Raw genomic sequence first — 20,193 nt, forward strand, 5'->3', positions numbered from 1 at the left:
AGAGAGGAAAGGTAGAGATTGTCCCACTGGGCGTGCCAAACTGTTCACACGAGATTTCGAAGAAATGTATTTCGTGAAATTGAACTTTGTTATATTGATGAATATTGTGAATACAATCTCTAGTATTTACTTCTTTGATGCTTTCTCTCGAATACAAGTTAAAAACTTAGAATTTCTTGATATTCGGTGTTTAGGATGTTATAGTTGCAAGTCTATTTGAGCTTTAGCCTTCTGCAATTCAAGGAAAGTTTGATCTTCCAAGTCTTCAATCTTTCAGAAGATGATGATCTCGAAGTTGATAAGAACTTGCACGTCTTGAGAGCTTTATAGAAGTTTGAATATTCAATTCTTCAGTACTTCAATTCTTCACTCAACCAAAGCCCCCTTAAATGAGTGGCAAAGGTCTCTATTTATAGAGAAACTTTATGGGTTTTAGGTGGGCTTGGACTCATCTGCTTGTTTGATTTGGACTTGGACCCACTTGCCTGTTGGGCTTGAGCTTGGACCCATTTGTCTGTTGGGCTTGAGCTTAGACTTGAACCCATTTCTTGGTGGGCTCGAGCCCTCCTTGTTTGACTCGATTTTTCATCCAAGACTTTCATTGGGTTGGATAGGAGAAAACTTGACTACACAAAATCTCATCAAATTATAATCATCACAATTTTGTTGTGATGACATGACATAATTTAATTGCCCGAAATTTCTTGCTCAACACACGCATATTCATCCGTTTTTAAATTTTTTTTAATAAAAAAATTAACCTAGGTTAGAATACTAATTTGATTCCTATCTTTTTGAAAAATTGTCTAATTTAATGTTTATATTTGTTCAATGTAATTGTAATTTCAATAAATCTTAAAATTATTCTCTTGTGATATTGTTTTATCGTTGTTTTTAAACAATCTTTAGTTATTTTAATAGCAATTTGATCACAAATTTTGAAAACATCTTTACCTAATGGTTTTTTCTTTCGTGTATATCAATTACGAGGTTGAATAGACTCTAAAATATAGGAATCAAAATAATATTTTAATCTTAATTCGATGCATGCAAGAAAATAATAAGAATATGTGTCTACACAATTTTAACATAAATTTTTATGAAAATATAAAAGATAAACTTATAAATTAATTAAAAGTAAGCAACCATATTGTATGTAAATTAAAATTGAACAAATGGTAGATAAACAATATTTTAGTTTTTTTAAGAATACATTTTCAAATATAACAAAAATAGAAAATATTTATATAGAAAAAAAGGATATTTTTTAAAATAGAAAAGTAAATTAAAATATTTACAGGTTATAGCAAAATTTTGGATTCTATCAATGATATTCTTCTATTACTATAACATATCGATGTTATAAGTGATAACATTTGATATAAGTTGTAAATATTTTGTAAAATATAGCAAGATCTATTAAATTCTTTATAGTCCATTCATTTTTTAATCAAGTTTTGAAATCGATTCAAGACAAGAGAATAACTATGTACATCACATATATAATACCTAAGGAACTATACTACAACACAATTTTGAAAAGTTTTATTTCAACCAGGTTGTAGTTTTTTCTAAAACAATTCTTGAAAACTTTTGCTGTTAAATTACGGACGAAAAAAGGTTCTTTTTCATCTTACATATTGATTAAGAGTTAATAAATTTAGAGTTAAAAATCAGTGTAAAGGTCAAACTAAAATTAGAAGACATGAGGTTGAAAGGAAAAAGACGACAATTATTAAATCAGTGGAATAAGCAAAAATATAATAAATTTAAGATGTAATTAAACTTTAAAAATAAAAATAATATGAACATAACTATTGATTTCATAATGAACTAATATTTTGGTTATATTTCTTTGACTAAAGAATATTTAAAACAAGTTGTTCAACATTTACAATCTACCCATTTCTATAGCAAAAAGAAGGGAAAATTTTCACTTCAAATAGCTTTAAGTCATTTCTATAGCAAAAAGAAGGGAAAATTTTCACTTCAAATAGCTTTAAGTCAACAGCTTTTCCATAAAATATACAAAATTTAAACATTTTAAGTCCTACCAAATCAGATGGTTTCATGTAAAAAATTTAGCACACAGAAACTGACCGATGAGGTGGAGAAAGAAAATTGATGTCAATTAGACATTATTGCTCCAACTTAAAGTTCAAAGATGAATAATCGTCTCCTTCTGTCAAGATTGGTTTAGATTTTTCTTTAGTTTGAGGGTCCAATTTGAATTACAACACAACTTGATTTAGTTTTATTATTTCATTTTCAACCAACAAAAAAAATTATTTAATATAAAACACATTTTTCTCATTTTTTGATAGGAAAAATTAAACCAATAAGTTGAATACTTAAAAATAAGTAATATAAGCTTTCAATATAATATAAGACTAATTTTTCTTTTTAAATTGAAATATAAATCTATCACATCTTAGGTTCTCTTATGACTATCATTACCGTCAATGATTGTAATGAGTAACCATAAATGTGAAATTTAATGTAAGGGCAATTTAATGCAATTCAATTAAATTACATTTGCGATTGTGATCCATTACAATTGGTCCATCAATGTAATTGCATTACGATTACACCAATTTTTCTTACGTATTGGTAAACGTAACCTTAATGTAAAAGGTAAATCACATATCAAAATGTCAAAATGAGCATAACTTAACTGACATAAAATTTGTATAATCAATCTCGAAGTTAGAGATTTGATTCCCTATCTAACAACATATATTCAAAGAAAAATACAAGTTAGTTGAAAGATTTGAAAGAGATTTGAAAAGTAAATGGTTGAAAAGTAAATCGTGAAAGATTAAAGCTAGCACATGAATTGAATTGGGTAGGGGACTATGACATATATACTCCTTAACCCACATAGTCAAACTAAAGAAAATTACAAGTTCGGCACATAAACTATTTGATTGATTAAAACTGTAAGACAATTTCAGACGTTCTTTGGAAAATTAAAAAAGAAAGAAACCCACGAAGCAGAAATATTACTCGGGGTAGACCTTAAGACTACACATACATAATACTAGAGTATATTGTTGCTATTGTTAACATTTTTTCTTTTAAAGAAACTATTATTAACATTATTATTATTTGACTTACTTTATGATCAAATTACATGCTAGTAAGTTGGAAGTTACCATTTTGACTTCCAATGGAACATAACCGCACTCTGTAGTCTGGCGATGATCTAAAATTGAAGAACATGGATGCCGTGAATGCAGCTGATAACTAGCTAGCCACGTCCATCGGATAGCAACCAAGTACCCGAAGAAACGGTGCATGTTCCTACAAGAAAAGGAACTCGTATAGATTATGTTATGTTCAAATACTGCACAAATATGGTTTATATGAAATTTTTTACGAACATGGTTTAGATTTTAGAGCTCAAGAACACAGTTGCACAACCTATAAAATAAATCTAGTTCAGGTATGGTTGTACAAATACGATAGAGTTGAATACTGAGCTTGATAAGAAATGTTTTGTGGTGATAAATATGCTGTATTGTTGAGATTGTAAAATCATAATGTTTTTATCGAGGGCGTGCTGTGTAATTGTTAGCATATAAAGCATGGTCTAGAAAATATGTTTCAATTACGTGTATCTGGGTTGTTAGTCTGGCTAGTGAAAAGGGTCGGATGCCGAGAAGCTTTTAAATGTATTTTCTCTCAATCTAACAACAGATTGTTGCATATTTCTTTGAGTACAAGTGTTAATTCTTAGCTAAATTTCAAAAGACTCAAAAACGATTATGTTGGTTTCCAAAATTTGGCTTGCTTTTCATAGACATTGATAAAAGGTAGGTAACAATCAAATACGTTTATAGAGGTTAATAGGCTTAATTTTAAAAAATGAAAAGTAAAAATCAAGTGGCTACCAACCAAAAGCTTAAAGTAATTGGTTTATATTATGGTATGTTTTTAACACACTCCTTCATGTACGTGTGGGCTCGGATATTAATCGATTCATGAAGTCTAGCATGTAAAAAAAACACAACTATGCAGATAGGTTAATAATATTCTTAACGTTTAAGACGTACTTAATTTAACAAATATAACAACAAACCTGCAAAAGCCCCAAGGCATGCTGCGCACGTGGTTCGGCCATAGAAGCCTCAAAATCAATGTAGAACAAGTAGTCAAAGTACCTGTAAACATTAAATGTTAAAAGGATACATCAATCAATACCACCAGCTATTTGAGGTAAATTGTGCATCAATAGCTTTTAACGATGATAATGATACGTACTTAGCAGTGCCCATGTTAGAGTCATCCACTACTCGTAACGGGCAATTTCTTTGCGGTCGACTTTCAATCTAATGCACGTAGAAGTCTTACATAAGTTTACTTTAGAGGCAAAATGTCACAATCCTTTTAGAGAAAATATTAAATTCATCAATGACAGCATGAACCTTTGTCAAATTAATCTCTCTTAGTGCAAACAACGCCAAGACTTTGAACAAAACTCCAGCCCCTTCATCCAAAGTAAACACAATGCTTGTCTGCAACAAATAGAATACTCAACTACAAGTTTATTAAAGCTATGAGTTCGGCAGATATGAGGCACTATGATGAGAACATGTGAGATCGTCACTTACTCTATAGGGCCTATCAGCTCTTGGAATGATCGGTTCCCTTGCAAGTACCAGGTAACGAGTCACATTACTTAAATCATCCTTTGTAAAGAAAGAAGGAAGTCAAGCACACAATTTTAATTAAGAACGGTGATGATCAGTCCATATACTAAGATAAAACGAGAACGTAAAGAAAATTAGAAATAGAAAATGCTTACCTGGATTCCTTCTGCAAGTATGTTTAGACCATACAATTCTGCAGTTCGAGCACCTGCAACAACTCCAGCATCCCTGAGGTTATTCGATGCTACGTACTAGATACAAAATCAAGATGGACAATTTGTTTTAGAAAATTAACCTAGTATGAGAAAGTTAATAACAAAAACCAAAACTAACATAAGAACCTGAGCAGCACCAGCTGTATCATCAACATTTTCTTGGACAACGCCCAACTTATTCAAGACAGTATCACTCAAGGCAAGTGCCTGTCCAATCAAACAAGCAAGTGTCATTATGTTTTTTTAATGAAGACAACAACCATATACCGACTAGAAGCAAACAAATTTCCCAGTGATACTTTGGTACGAAATGTGTGTGCTTTTTACTTCCAAAAGACTCACTTTACTTTAAAAATAGTACCCAAGTTCATGGAGAAGAAGCAAAGGAGCAAAAAATAGGAATTTTCTTTGGTGGAGGGTGCAGATTGAATGCTACATGTTCATGAATATTCTAAGAGAGAATCCAGCTTGGTCCACCAAATTCTGGACAGTTATTTAAAACTATTACAATTAACTGCTGTGTGAAGTAAGCAAATACTTAGCATTGGCATCCATGAGACCGCACTTCAAAAAAAAAAAAAAGAACGAAGGAGAGAAAAGGGAAAAGATAAGGATGGAATGGAAGTAAGAAGCTTAACCTGCGGATGGCTAAGAACACGTTTCAACTGTTCTGCTCTCACACCAGGCAGAGCTAGAAGGCACAGATTGGTGGCTAACTGCACTTCACCAACAATATGTAGTCTATGTCGAAGGAGCAAATCATAGTTGCGATGGATGCTCCCACCTGATGAGTTCTCAATTGGAAGAACAGCTTTATCAGCCATCCATAATTCAACAGCCTACAAAGAAAAAAGAAATTCATGTTGGCTAGAATTTTTTATAATTGCATATAATCTTCAAAAACAAAACTAGCAAGGATGAAATAGGTTATAAACCTTAAATGCATCTTCAAACTCATTACAAGGAACACTTTCGCAATTAGGGTATGCTTTAAGTGCTGCATCTTCACTGTATGAACCTGGCAACCCCTGCATTATTAACTTAGATGAAAGAGGTGATAAAATTTACTAAATAAATTGGTGAGGAACTAAGTGAGTATAAATCATACCTTAAATGATATTCGAACCTTTCTATCATCATTTGGATAAGCCGATATATTTGACACAGATAATGGTTCTGCAACCATTTATATAAAATGGAAAATGCATTAGATGCAGGAAATGTTGACGAAACAATATTTAAACAAATTATGATGAAAACATAACAGGTTAAAATGAAAAGGCCAATGTTAAGGGAGCAGAAATCGGAAAGAATAGCTTCACAAAGCTGTGCTTAAAGTATACTTGGTCTTGAAGAGTTGATTTACAAAAATATATTTCACTTACCATCTGATTCTGTTAGTGTTAGTTCTAATCTCCCTGTTCAGTTGGAGTAATTTATTCATGTCAATGGTTGCATTCCGACATCGATTTTCTGACTGAAGTTAGCACAACAAGGACGTATTCCCGTAACCAATTTCAAAGAAAGAGTTATCCAAACATGTTCTCAACTTTTGCTTCAGATATTATTGTGTAAAAATCTCCCAAACAAGTCTTAGACCTCCTGCCCAATCATTTCAACCACGGTTTCCTCGTTGACCTATATCTAAACTTGAAGCTTAACCAGAACCATTCCACGTCTTCATCCGAATGGTTTTAAACTTACTTTAAAAACGGTCGCTCCTAGAAATTCTCTAACAGCTTCAGATCATTATCATAATCAGAAGTATTTGCTCCTAATGTGCATTCCAATAGATTCATACAATAATTCCACAACACGAATCAACGAAACAATCAAGTCGCAACGTTTCATACAATATCAAACTAACGACATATCCTTATTGGAAAACAAAACTTACTATGAAAAGACGCCATATCCTTGTTAAATTTCCGAACAATACTCCCATGGGCCTGATCGTTAACCGGCTGCAACTCAGTGGTTCGATTGGGCGGCTTCTCAGCCTCAATAGAGCAAGCCATTGAGGAAGGCGGCAATCCTAAAATCCCTCCTCTGAAATCCAACTTGAAGGAGAGAGGAGAGGGCGTCAACTTAGGCATGAAACACCACAAAGACGAGGAATCACCCAAGGCCATAGCAGTGGCTAAATTCATCGTAAAAAATGGTAAGAAATTGGAAGCAGTTATAGAGATTGAAGAAGTTAGAACATGAAGAAGAAGATAAGAGGAGTCCAAGAGGGAATGGTGTTTGCCTTCATATTTTATTGTTGCAGTTAGCGGAGTTGGGAGAAGTTGTTGTGGGAAGTTGAGTAGAGAGGTGTTTGAGACAGAGAAGGCATTTTATAAATATGCGTTAAGAAAGAGGGAAATAGTGTGATGAATTTGTGAGCGTTGATTTAGAGGACTTTTCGAATCAGGAATGGACGGTTGACATCTTCTCCTATTATGTATTTTAATGTTTAATAGAAACAAAAATATTTGGTTTGACGGAGGGATTATATCAAATTTATCAAATCCCAATCCATTGAGTTGGTAGCCTCTGACTTTTTTGTTTCCTTCTTTCTCTCACTTTATTTCAATCATTTCGTTTTTCCAATTAACTTTAATTTAATCCATTGAAGTATTCTCTTCTCCATCATTCTCTTTACATTTTAACCGTTTCTCCTCACTTTTTCATTCTTTTTTTCATTTTTCATGTTTTTGCCACTTTTTCTCTTCTCTTCTCTTCCTCTTTCAATCTTCACTCTTCTTGGTTTCTCCTCTTCGCTACGTCTCTTCTTTCTGGTCCTTTTCGTCACTCCTTCAATCTCCACCGTTCTTGGTTTCTCCTCTTCGCTACGTCTCTTCTCCTTATCTTCTTCTCCCTCTTCCTCACCGTTCTTTTTCAGGTATGTATTTCTTCCTATATTCTCTTTTAAAACTCTAATATTTTTTCCTATATTTTGGTATCTGAAATTGGTAAGGGACTTTGATCATTATCTTTTTTCTTCTATGAATCGATCATCATCTATCCAAAATTAAGACTACGATTTGTTCTTCTTCATGTCTTTTATCGAAAGAGACTTTGCAGAGTTTTGTTTTATTTATTTATTTATGTTGGGCTCTTTTACCAAAGTTTAGTAATGCACATATTCTTTTCCCTCCTACCAAAAACATTCTCAAAATTATGACCAAAATTCATAAGGAAATTTGCAATGGTCGGCAAGCTTAGAATGTATATTTGCAAGCATGTCTGTGATGAATGGAAATTTACAATATGGTAAAATCTCAAATTTGATCTTTCGTTTATTATATATTTATTTGTTTTCATATAGAGTAAAATGAACCAAAATATTTACAAAATTAGTTATCAATCAACAATAATCCCTTATAAATCAAACAAACGCTAAACCCTATACCTTTTAGAGAATGCCAATAATGTGTTATTAGTATATCACATATCTTTCAACTTCCAAGAATTTCATTAGCATATCAACAATATATCAAACATTGAACAACTTTACAATGTATCAAAAGTATATCAATGGTATATCCATACATATATTAAACAACCTTAAAAACGTCAATTGTATTTCACCTGCATATCACTTATTAACTAACTTTGGAGTGTATCAATAGTATATATCATCAGTACAAGAACGCATATCAAGTGATTTTCAAGAATGTTAATAGTATCACATATCAATCAACACATCAGTAGTATATCAGACATCAAACACCTTTCATGTCAATATATATCGTATATCAATAAACTTTTAAAGGCTTCTGGGGCTTTTTTAAGTTTAGCAATTTGGTTGGACTGGTGCTTTTGTCATTTTTATAAAATCTGAAAACATGAAGTTATGAGCCTAACTTTTGTATTCTTTTTTCTAATGATGGGCCAATTGCGCCTCAACACATACTCAGCTACGAAAGATACAACTTGATAAATTGGGTTAGTTTTCACTCTTAAGGTCCCTGGTGGTGATGGAATGGAAGTAAAAGAGTAAGAAGGCGTTGAATGAGAGGGAGAAAGAAGGGGAAGCATTAGATCATAAGTTGAGTATAACTTGGTGTACACAAACTATTAAGTTTCATTTACACTTTACACCCACTTTTTGTTAAAGTAACTGTCGTTCAAAAGTATTTATGGAACTAGGTATTTGCTAATTATGTTCAATATACAAATAGTATGAGTATTTTAACTTCCTTTTTTAAAAAAAAAGTATAAAAATATTATTAAACTTTCCAAAGTTCGTGACATTTATAACCTAATCACTTACAATTTCATCTACAACTTGTCCTGTGGGCATTCTTTAAAAGTAAAAGGTATTAATGAGACGTTTGAAATTTTCAGGAATATTTTTTAAATAGATTCCAAATAATTTTTCTTCATCTACCAAAATACTACTTGCAATTACGAAGTAAAAGGCCCATCCATTCATCTCCCAAATCTTTAATCAAATTGACCATAACATTCTCTGCTTAATATCCAAAAAGTTCGACCAACAAACCCACAAGTTTACACTTTAGCCAGGTTCCTTTTTTGTGCCTTCCAACTGAATTTGAACCATTTCCTTCTCTACTATTTTGCATAAACTCTATTAAGAGACAAATGTAAAGAAAAGAAGTTCAAATGTGTTGCAAATGAGGGAAGGATATTGAACTCAAGTTCTTTCTACCTGCAACAGAGGAAGATGGATTCAAGCAACATGAAAGATGCACAAGAATAAGCTGTTTTGTATAATTTGACTTGTTGATTTGGGAGTACAAAGCTGATAAGAATGTAATAGAGGGTTCCATTTTGTTATAAACGACCTCTTTCTCTATCTCTATTATCAGCTGAATCCAACAATATGAAAGCATATGAGCTCTAAAACCACAACCCCAACACTAGAATCATCAAGCCAACCATTTACAGTTTCAACAGAGTTAAACTACTTGTCGAGTTGAGGCATCGGCTGATCATAATAAGTCCTTTATAAATTCAAGGTTTAACGTGTCTCGGATGATGAGGAATAGCCCAAGAAGTACAACAAACATGACCCCAGATGACATAATTCGCTGCTCGAGTTCTAGAGGCAACTTCCTCCCTCCCCTTACAGCCTCGATGAGAATTAAAGCCAACGAACCGCCATCTAAAGCAGGCAAGGGAAGAAGGTTTATAACAGCAAGGTTAATATTAAGCACAGCTGCAAATTGATAGAGCCCATCAATGTTGGACCTTGCAACTTCTGCACCAACAGCAATAATGGCGACAGGACCAGAAACCTTACTGGCTGATTGAGAGAAGTTCAGAAAAGTTTGTTTCAAGCTATCCAGAACATTATAAGAAAGACCCAAAAATTCCTTTCTAGAATAGTTAAAAGCCTCCAAGAAATTCTTTGCTACAACTTTTGAAATCTTTACATTAGGTGAAAGCTGAACCCCAATTCTCCCTGTTCCATCAAAACTCTTATCCGGGGTGACCCCAATTTCAAGATCCTGATTCCCTCTTTCAACTTTGAGAAGCACAGTTCTATTGGGGCTTCTTTTAATTGCCTCAACAAGATCAGAAACTGCTGTAGAACCCAATTTTGGCAGTTCATTTCCATTAACAGCGAGAATCACATCCCCAGGAAGCAGCCCATCACGAGAAGCAGCTGAAAGAGTTAGAACCTCAGGCACAAGAACGCCTGGAAACGGCTCTTGAACAGGCAAACCAACGGACGAGACTTGAACTAAGATAATTATGTATGCGAAGATAATATTGGCAATAACACCAGCAGAAATCACCAACACTCTATCCAATATCGGTCTATTTTTAAGCAAATTTTCATCATCCACTGGAATATCACTGTCAGGATCATTATCAGGAAAACCCACAAATCCACCAAGAGGAAAAGCCCTAATAGAGTATTCTACATTGTTTTTATTGAATTTCGCAAGAATTGGACCAAACCCAATTGCAAATTTACTTACATGAATACCCTGTAAACAGGCAGCGAGGAAGTGTCCACTCTCATGAACAACAATGATAGCCGTCAACACCGCCGCCGCCTCAAGTACCGACTGAGCACTTCCAATATCGATTCCGGCAAAAGCCCACAACCTGAAATCGCCATTCCTCCGACATCGGATTTTGGTTTTGTCCCAGAAAATTTGGTGTCTGTCCTTGAAACTAAGTTCCGACGACGGAGGTGAATGCCACAATGAAGAAGAAGAAGAAGAAGATGATGATGATGATAAGGATTTAGAGAAGTGGGTTCTGGACTTGACTGAAAAATCAGAGAAAGGGGACTTCAAATTAGCTAACTTAATGACAGAAAAAGAAGAGGAAGGGAGATTTAGTAACATGGTTTTGAAAGTTGGGTGTGGGATATCAGGATTGGCAGAGACTTATAGAGAGAGATAGAGGAAGAAAAGGGAAGAATTGGAGAAGAAATAGGTTTGGGATAACACCATTTTGAAATTTGTGGAGGGGAATTGATTGAGAGAGGTGTTTCCTGTTTTCTCCCCCTCGTATTTGTGTGTATGTTTTTTAGGCTTCTCAGTCGCGTGTGATCCGAAAATACAAGCCGTAGACTTTACTTTTATTGGCCAATTTTTTTAGTAACAGACTACACCCTTCACTCCAAATGACGAAACAAATCGAATTGATAGTACCAAATTCCTCCTACTCTTTCACACCACTTATGTAATCTATTCAATGTCATTGGTATAGATACTGGAGATCATCCATTTATCCATAAACTTGAATTGATACATACTAACTTCAACCAAAAGTTTAAAGTTACTTGAATACATGATCTTTTTGTAACACATACTTGGGTACTAGTAGTCCAAAAGCATAAATTTAATACAATATCTAACACTACACATACTCCTCCAAACTTCAGGTCATCAAATTTAGGTCTGTTTACTGATTTACAATAAAGCTACGTTTACCCCACTTCAAATGTAATAAATCAATGGAAATGTAAGAAGTAAGTCTCAATTGATAATAATTAATTTTTAGTTTTTGGTTTTTGAATATTATCCACGTTTCAATCGATTTCTTAAGATAACTTTTGTATTTTCTAAGAAGATTTGAATTTTCAACCAAATTCAAAAACTAAAAATAGGTTTCCAAGAACTATTTTTTTCTTCAAAACTCACTAACATTGATAGAAAGTAGATGACTGAACTAACCAATAAACTCAAGAATGGAAGTGGTGTTTGTAGCATTGATTTTTAAAAATAAAACAAAAAACAAAAAACTTTACCGAATGGATTTAGCCCTCGTATCATTTTACAAAAATTTAAGTCATGTTTTTTGTTCCTAGTTTCTTAAAATTAACCTTATAAATACTTTTCACCTATTTGTGAAATATTAATCTTTTCAATTAATGAAGATTAATAATTCTGCAATCCAATCTTATACCAAACTCATTGTATTAATATCTTTGCATACATGTCTTCACATGAATGATTTAGATTATATTGTTTGTAACATTTACAAGGTGGATCTTATCTATAGTGTTATCAAAATAAGTATTGAAATTGTGTTGGTAGTGCACAATTGTGTTCATACAATGTAGTCTTAGTTTCTAACATAAGCATGCATGTTTTCCCTTACAAGCTCAGATATAAACTTGTTAGAAGTTAGTCTTTGTGAGGACGGAGGTCGAACACATGAATATTAGTTAAGTTAAATGGTTCTTTTCTTATGAACACATAGATACGTTATCAGATAATGAAGAGGTTTGTTAGATAAATCATAAACTAAAAAGAATTAAAATAACAAAAGCTTGATGGTGAGAAGTATGTAAGATGACCACACAATACAGTGATGAATTAGTTGGAAGATATAGATGAGAAGATGGAGTTCAGATAGCTTATAAGCAACCCTTCAACCTTTGAACTAAACAAATTATTGAAAGATTAACTGATAAAGATGAGAGGGTGGATTTAATTTATTGGAACGTAACAAATTGTTCAATAGAGAATTAATGGTATTTAAACAAAAACATGGTTTATTATAAAGTTTATTGAGCCGATAACTCAAGCCGCTCTCACGCATGCAAATTAAAAGATGATCTCACATCGTTGATAGTTCGTAACTATCATGTCTTACCCCAAAGTCACTCCATTTAACCATGTGGAGGCGTGATCGCCTAGTCACTCAACGCTCATCTACCATGAGATAATACGTTGAATGCCTAGTAAACGGAATAAACACAATAATCATTTTAAACACGTAATAAAGACTTATTGAATGCTATGAAAGAACTTGATTTGAACAATTTGGAGCAATCAAACTTCAATATATTTGAGGTAAGTACAAAGTGAGTTCTGGCAAAATAAAAAATATACAAGTTGTTTCCAAGAAAAAAGAAACATTTATTTCATCTTGCCCAACCGTACATGCCATGCAATTTGTCTAATGATTACTAATGAGACATGATGTGACATGATTATGGCACAGCAAGTGATTAAGATGACAAGTCAAACACTAGAGGTCCTTCGCTACATTAGGCGATTTTCACCTTCAAATCTCATTGGTAAGTGTTCATAAATCTCATAGAAATCATTCCCTCGTAAAATCATTTCATCATAATTTATATCGTATAAGAAGAATATTTTCACATTATGTGTTTTGTATAAAATAATGCAAAATCACCTCGCATACCAAATTTCATCTTTTGTACTCTCATCAGCTTAAGTGTCAACACACTCTCATCGTCGAGTTGCGATTGTGCAGGGTAATCTCAATGCATACAACAAATTTGTCACGCCATGTCCCAAATCCATTGCATGTGACCATGAGGAGGTAGATTGGGTAGATATTCAACGTGAATCTCTATGTAAGATAGCACGCAGAACGCCTAGTTAAGCAGAATAAACATACCAACAAACTTAATGGGAGAGGGGAATTCCTTTCAAATAACAAAGGATTTATTGAAATTTGTTCAAATAGTACATTTACAAGAGATTCATCAAACTGAAAATATGTATAATTTTTAAAACAACAACTTAAATTTGCTCGCCTAACTCTACATGCTATACGAGCTAATATGACCATTACCAAGATGATGTGATGACGTATGACAGAATAGGTGATCAAGATGACAAATTGATTGTTGAGTGTCCTTTACTACCACGAGGAGGGGGAGAATAAAACAAAATATTTGAAAGGTTAGACAAAAATGTCTAGTGAGTGGGGTCTTTCACCAACACCTTTAATAAATCAATTTTAGCCGTAAAACGTTGTAATTCATTTTGCAAAACCAGGCGATATAGATGGTAATGCATTTCAAATTAAACCATTAAGTTCAAATCAAATCATTTTAGTACTTTTAAGTGATTAATCTCAATCTCTTTAACAAACAAGGGTAAATCATTTCTTTTCAAATAATTTATAATAGTTCATATTGCATAAAAATGTATCTCACATTATGCATCATATAAATCATATCGCAAAGTCAATATGCATGTTGAATTACATCTTTATACCATTTCCTTAACTCAAGCGTTTACCACACTCTTTTACTGGGTTGCAGTTGTGCGGAGTTATGTCAACACAATAGCAATTCACCATTAATTTTATCACGCATAATGCACCTTCCAATTTCAGATCACACAACAAGCAACAGACATTTCATACCAAAACACATAGCAAGGTATGAAGCATCTTATTTCAGATCATACGGAAAGAATAGGACATCTTATCGCATAACACAGCAAGGATAAGACATCTCACACTAGAACATACAGCGTGTGGGACATCTCATCACATAGGGTACCAAATATCATCTTATTACATCATTTCAGTTTATTTCACCTAGAAAATTTCAATATACAAATTTTCTAGTGTGGGATGTCTTATCATCTTATTACATCATTTCAGTATATTGAAAATTACAAATTTTAATTCCACGAATTACATTTCTCTAGAAATCTCATCTGTATAGTAGTCATTTGTCCCACTAAGTGTTAGTGGGATTATCCAACAAAATGTTTGACGATTTTTCCACTAACTTTAATCCGAGGGCAATATGATCATTTGACCATTCAAGTAAAAGTTAAACTTTGACTTTTTTTCATTTTGTCTATCTTGACTAATTTTGACCTCCCGAGCATGAATCCACATTCATTTAAATCACATTTGAATATAAATTCGGTCAAAGTTTAACTTTTCAAAATTAAAAGTCAACATTTTGACTTTTTCCATCAATTTCAAGTTTCCAAATATGAGTATGTACTCGTAATTTTAATATTTGAATCACATTTAAACATAAAGATCTATCTAAGACTTATAATCGACGGTTATATCACATATATTTGTCAGTTTTATCTCTATTTACCTAATTCTAATAATTTGAATTATTCAAACATATTGTTCTAAATTAATTTCATATGAGCTAGTAGGGGAACTTATGGACCCATAAATCATGGCCTCCAATGATCTGAGATTAATTGGCTAAATCCTTTTAGATCGAGCTATTCAACATTCGATAACTAACGGATCATTCCACTACAGTCCCATAGTTGCACTCCCTTCACAATAGATATATTTATGTCCATCTGATATAACCAATAATCAGTAAGTTACTCCTTCACATGTTGTTTGTAACCTCAATTGGGTCAAATATCGTTTTACCTCCTAGACTACATCTTGCTCTTTAACTCCCATTGATCCACTATTGAACAATTGGTTTTGGATCCAACTTATAAACCGAATCCCTCTTGGTCCAATGAGAGGGTGGGGTCCCTTATTCCATACTTGGATTAAGTTCTTAAGGGAACAACCTATATACTAACTCTAAAGAGACTAGGAGTCAATTCCGTCTTGCACCTTATGTCCTTAGTCATTTACCCGATCTTACCCCTGAAATAGGAGGCTTATTGGGTCAACACTGTTAAGCTGCTCTCACCTATACAGATCTAAGGATAATTTTGTTTGAACAAAAGTTCATAGGTAGCTCAAAATTAAGATTAAGTTACGTAGGTCATGATAGAGAATTTTCATAGACTTTGGATGCGCTTAGGCCCATTTACTTGTTGAGCTTGAACTTGGGTTAATTTGTTTGCTAGACTTGAACTTGTACTCATGTACTTGTTAGACTTGGACTTAGACCCACGTACATCTTCCTTGACCCAATTTGACTATCTGAGGCTTGAATTAAGTTGGATATGAAAAACTTTAATTATAAAAACCAAATCAAATTATAATTATCACATAATACTAATTTTTTCTTTTTTTATGTGATGATATGGTAGAACTTAATTGTCCAAAATTTATTGTTAAACCCTTTTAAAATGTACATTTTAGTTAGAGTATTTTCAACTTTTAACTCACTTTAGACCTAAAAGAAAAAGGACAATTATGATCCCTTAAAAGTTAAAGTAAAAATGAAAATGAATAGACTAAAATGCACCTTTTTAGAAGGTAAAGGATCTAAATAAACATTTTAATTAAGACTTCAAGAATCAAAATGAACCAAGTGCATTTATTAATTAAAATAAATAGTTTTAATGTAGAGAGAATAAACTAAAACAAAACTAAAATTACAGAATCCATATACCATTCAAACCTTTTAATTATAAAGCTTAATAATATACTTTTTTACTGACAAACTTTCCATACACTTCTGCCCAAAAAATAAAAAAGATTGAATTTTCCAAACTATTATTTAAAATTTATATTTTATCAATGGAAATCTTTTGTAACTTTTATATGAAAACGTGACTTGACTACTGTCCAATATATCATTTGTATTGATAGATTTGAATTTCTAACTCAATTAACAATATATATAGAAATTGTTTTTAATTACACATATCATTATTCATTAATACAAACTAAAAGGTACACTAAAAAACAATACTATAGTTGTACTTTTGAAAAATAAAAAAGTGATAGGATACAAAGTCTCAAATTATTTTGCATTTAAAGAAAAGAAAAACTTGAAGGCTTGAGTTTCTATTTTTAAAATTAAGAAAAGATGTATTAAAGTTGAAATAACTTATTTAGGAGTAAAGAATAGAAATCAAAAGTTGATTCAAAAACTCAATTTCTAAATCAGACTCCCAACCACATGTGTTCTAATAAATGCCACAACATTTTTTTAGTTACTATTTATTTTCAAAATACATTTGGATGTCCTTCTTTCTGTACCTCTCTTTTTTTCTTTCCTTACCAAAATTGCAATGTTTTCTAAAATTACGTTCAACCTAATTCATATATTATTACTATTATTTTTAAAAACTAAACTCAATTTGATCTTATCTAAAATCAACTTAATAAAACCACTTAAATAACAGCATTGTTCTTCTAAAATTCTACCAAAACAGCTCTAATTAAACCTACCACATAATTCTTCATAAAAGATAATTAAAATCAGGCCATAAAGTTCTTTTGCTATAATATTAAGCATTTTAAATAAAAAAAATCGGGTATATAAAGTGAAACAATTTGAGTAATACAATAAATAAAGTGATATTTTTACCATAAAATTAACTTAATTAATTTCTGCAACATCACAAACATATATATTGAAATTCTGACAATTGTATAAAACTTGATCATAATTTCAAGAAATGAAATCAACTAAAACAGCTATGGGGAAATTGGAAAGTTATATATATAATACATGTGTGGTGTTTAAGAAAAGAAGCATATGGAAGGAAATATACCATGGCCCAAAATTTATATTCTCACAATGAGATATATAATATAAGCATGCAGATTGTAAAACCATTAGCTATAGTATTATGAATAATCTCAATATAGTTTCTATAACTTTTTTTGTATGTTTAAAATCCTAATCCAAATTCCAAAACCCCCATCTCTTTTGAAAAAAGTTTAAACTAAAAAAGCATGGGAACTTTTATTGAGTAATTACAACCACAATCATCACAAGAATCAACTTTTCATATATACTTAATTAAATTAAGGCATGTTATTTTTCTAAGAGAATATCCCTAAAATTATTTGGTGCCCTTCCATTTTTTATTTTTAAGAACTAAGCTAAGAAACATACTTTATTTTAGGCATTCGCCTTTTTAAAATAATCATGTTTTGAAATTCCTTAAAGAAAGTTCTTTTTCTTTTTATATTTCTAAAATATTCTTTGGAAATTGAAGTATGTAGGTTAAAAGTGGTAAAAATATGAGAAAATAAATCATAAATAAAAAAAAACCATTTTTAAATATATAAAAAGAAAAACCAAAACATTTACAAAATATAATTAAATTCATAATCTTTCCATTATAAACCCTAATAGATTTATGTCATTCAATTTTGTTATATTTTATAAATATTTTAATAATTTTTTCATTAACAATCATTTAAATATTTTTAGGTGCCCCTTCAAAAAATTTGTACTCCAAAAACAGAAGTCTAAAAAATAATTAAACAAATTAAAAGATAATAATGAATCAATTGGGTAATAAATTTGGTCAGGGGTGGAGCCAAAAAAAAAAAATTCATCAAGAGGGGTAAAGTAAAATTTATATTCAAACTTTTTATTAATTATATTTTTTATTTTTTTATTTTTTTGAAAAAATTGAGTATCAATTTTCATCCAATATATTATATCTCTAAACTTTTTAGGGTTTTTTTTTCCATGATCTGTATAAAAAGTCCAAATCTAACTGCAATATTAATAACCCAAAATTGTGTCCGAAAGCATAAGAATATTGCATGTTAATTAATGAAAAGAGGTAAATAAAAAGAAAGAAAACAAAGAAAATTAGCTAGGGTTTAAAGAAAATACCTTGATAGAGAGAGAGAGAGAGAGAGCTTGGCGGAGGTGCAAAATTTGAGAAGAGATATTGACGCGGCTCAATCAGAAAACACACACGGCTAAGGCTAACACAGATTCATAATTTCCCAATTCCTTCTCTTTTTAATATTAAACCATGTACCTTTCGAATTGAGACACGTCAATACCTTCATCCAATTATCAAAACTCATCTTCCGCCACAAAACCTCTTCAATTCCATTCACGCGCCACCTACCATCTTCTACGCGCCGCTACTTCTTCCGCCTGCAACACCACGGTAACATGGAAACAAAGAAAGAGGTAGAGAAAGATAGAGAGAGAGAGAGAGAGAGAGATGATCATAATGAAATTTAGCCCTTTTTTCTTCGTCTATTTATAATATTAAGCAAAAACTGAAAGCATATATAGACAAAGTCTAACCCATTTACTTCCTTCTTCAAACTGTTTTTGTAGTTTTGTACGTCCCCTTAAATTGACTTTCTATCTTTTTGTCTCTATTTTCTATTGAATTTATATTGTATTCCACTAAGTTTAAAATGTCATTATCCACAAAAATCTCCATTATGTTTGTTTAATATTACTGATTTTTTTTTTGTCAAAATTACTCAAAATTAATATTTAAATTACTACATAGAAATATTTATAAAGTTTCGATATGATTGTGGATTATATATAATTTCAAATTCTTTTCATAAAAAATGAATAGAAATTGACTTTGATGTATACAAAATCTATTATGATGTTTTTTTCTTTTCTTTCCATCACTGCAATTATAGAATGCTCAAAATAATAGATAAGAATAATAATAATAATAATAGGATTAGGGGGAGAAAAATGTTTAAATAATTTGTGTGGTGGATAGAAATTGTTTGGGTGTTACATGTAATTAATAATGGGTAGTTTTGATAATAATTGAGGTTTGATAATATATATATATATAGGTTTGAAGTAATTAGTATCATTATTGTTTAGAGTGTGGGATGGTGGGATAAGGAGGTTGAGACGGACAGCCTAGATTTCACAATAATTGAATGTACCTAATTTCAAGCTCCAAAATCAATCCATTTTCATTCACCAAAACACACCTAACTCTCTCTTTATCTTCTCTCCCACATCATTTAACATAATCCACCTTCAAAATTAAAGTTCATACTATGCGTTGTGATTTTTTTTTTTTTTTTGGTTAATGTTTTCAAGAACCGATAGTTTTGAGAAAAATAAATACCAATTACAAACTAAAAATAAATCCTCATTGAATTTTACGCCTAAGAAAACTTTGAATTATGAAACATTTTTAAAGTAAAAGGTTTTTTTTTTTACTAAGCATAAGAGAGCAATGAGCTTTTTAGTTTCAAAGGAACAATACTTGCCTATGTATATACTTTGAACAATACTATGCGTGCACCAATGTTGCTCGTCATCTATCATTAATATTCTTCATTTACTTTTATTTTTTATAACAGAGATATGAAGACCAACGCAAGTTTTAAATAATAAAACGGTTGAATATTTAGAAGTTTATCAATGTCGGTCATTAATATAATCGAAAATTTTATTATATAATTTTTTTTGTTTACTATGCTATATTTGAAATTTTTCTTAA

General features: G+C 31.5%; 2 protein-coding genes and 2 long non-coding RNA genes across 4 annotated transcripts; 1 reads left to right on the plus strand and 3 right to left on the minus strand.

Annotated features, from left to right (window-relative positions):
* Positions 1 to 2,836: 2,836 nt before the first annotated feature.
* LOC101217625 (arogenate dehydratase/prephenate dehydratase 1, chloroplastic) lies at positions 2,837 to 7,191 on the minus strand. The gene is made up of 11 exons (XM_004151845.3): positions 6,765 to 7,191; positions 5,976 to 6,043; positions 5,803 to 5,895; positions 5,506 to 5,706; positions 4,994 to 5,074; positions 4,808 to 4,903; positions 4,614 to 4,691; positions 4,428 to 4,517; positions 4,264 to 4,331; positions 4,082 to 4,163; positions 2,837 to 3,303 (listed from the first exon to the last, which is right to left on the minus strand). Exons 1-11 carry the CDS (start codon positions 7,015 to 7,017, stop codon positions 3,247 to 3,249), a joined length of 1,167 nt encoding a protein of 388 aa, XP_004151893.1. The 5' UTR covers positions 7,018 to 7,191; the 3' UTR covers positions 2,837 to 3,246.
* Positions 7,192 to 7,277: 86 nt separating this feature from the next.
* On the plus strand, positions 7,278 to 9,213 carry LOC116402117. The gene is made up of 2 exons (XR_004214551.1): positions 7,278 to 7,751; positions 8,770 to 9,213. It is a non-coding gene; the product is annotated as an uncharacterized LOC116402117 (long non-coding RNA).
* A 284-nt stretch (positions 9,214 to 9,497) lies between these two features.
* LOC101207787 (probable membrane metalloprotease ARASP2, chloroplastic) lies at positions 9,498 to 11,364 on the minus strand. The gene has a single exon (XM_004151885.3). It carries the CDS (start codon positions 11,176 to 11,178, stop codon positions 9,808 to 9,810), a length of 1,371 nt encoding a protein of 456 aa, XP_004151933.2. The 5' UTR covers positions 11,179 to 11,364; the 3' UTR covers positions 9,498 to 9,807.
* A 1,742-nt stretch (positions 11,365 to 13,106) lies between these two features.
* Positions 13,107 to 19,091, minus strand: LOC105434689. Its single transcript, XR_004214330.1, has 2 exons — positions 18,582 to 19,091; positions 13,107 to 15,973 (listed from the first exon to the last, which is right to left on the minus strand). It is a non-coding gene; the product is annotated as an uncharacterized LOC105434689 (long non-coding RNA).
* Positions 19,092 to 20,193: the final 1,102 nt, after the last annotated feature.

This window comes from Cucumis sativus, chromosome 2, assembly GCF_000004075.3.
Source record: "Cucumis sativus cultivar 9930 chromosome 2, Cucumber_9930_V3, whole genome shotgun sequence".
Taxonomy (NCBI): domain Eukaryota; kingdom Viridiplantae; phylum Streptophyta; class Magnoliopsida; order Cucurbitales; family Cucurbitaceae; genus Cucumis; species Cucumis sativus.

Excerpts from the sequence above, each read along its gene's own strand:
- LOC101217625 (XM_004151845.3), bottom strand. The coding sequence starts at position 7,017 with ATGAATTTAGCCACTGCTATGGCCTTGGGTGATTCCTCGTCTTTGTGG. Across the intron at positions 6,044-6,764 it reads GGATATGGCGTCTTTTCATA|AACCATTATCTGTGTCAAAT; the intron begins GTAAGTTTTGTT and ends AAATGGTTGCAG. Across the intron at positions 4,164-4,263 it reads TCTAACATGGGCACTGCTAA|GTACTTTGACTACTTGTTCT; the intron begins GTACGTATCATT and ends TAATGTTTACAG.
- LOC101207787 (XM_004151885.3), bottom strand. The coding sequence starts at position 11,178 with ATGTTACTAAATCTCCCTTCCTCTTCTTTTTCTGTCATTAAGTTAGCT.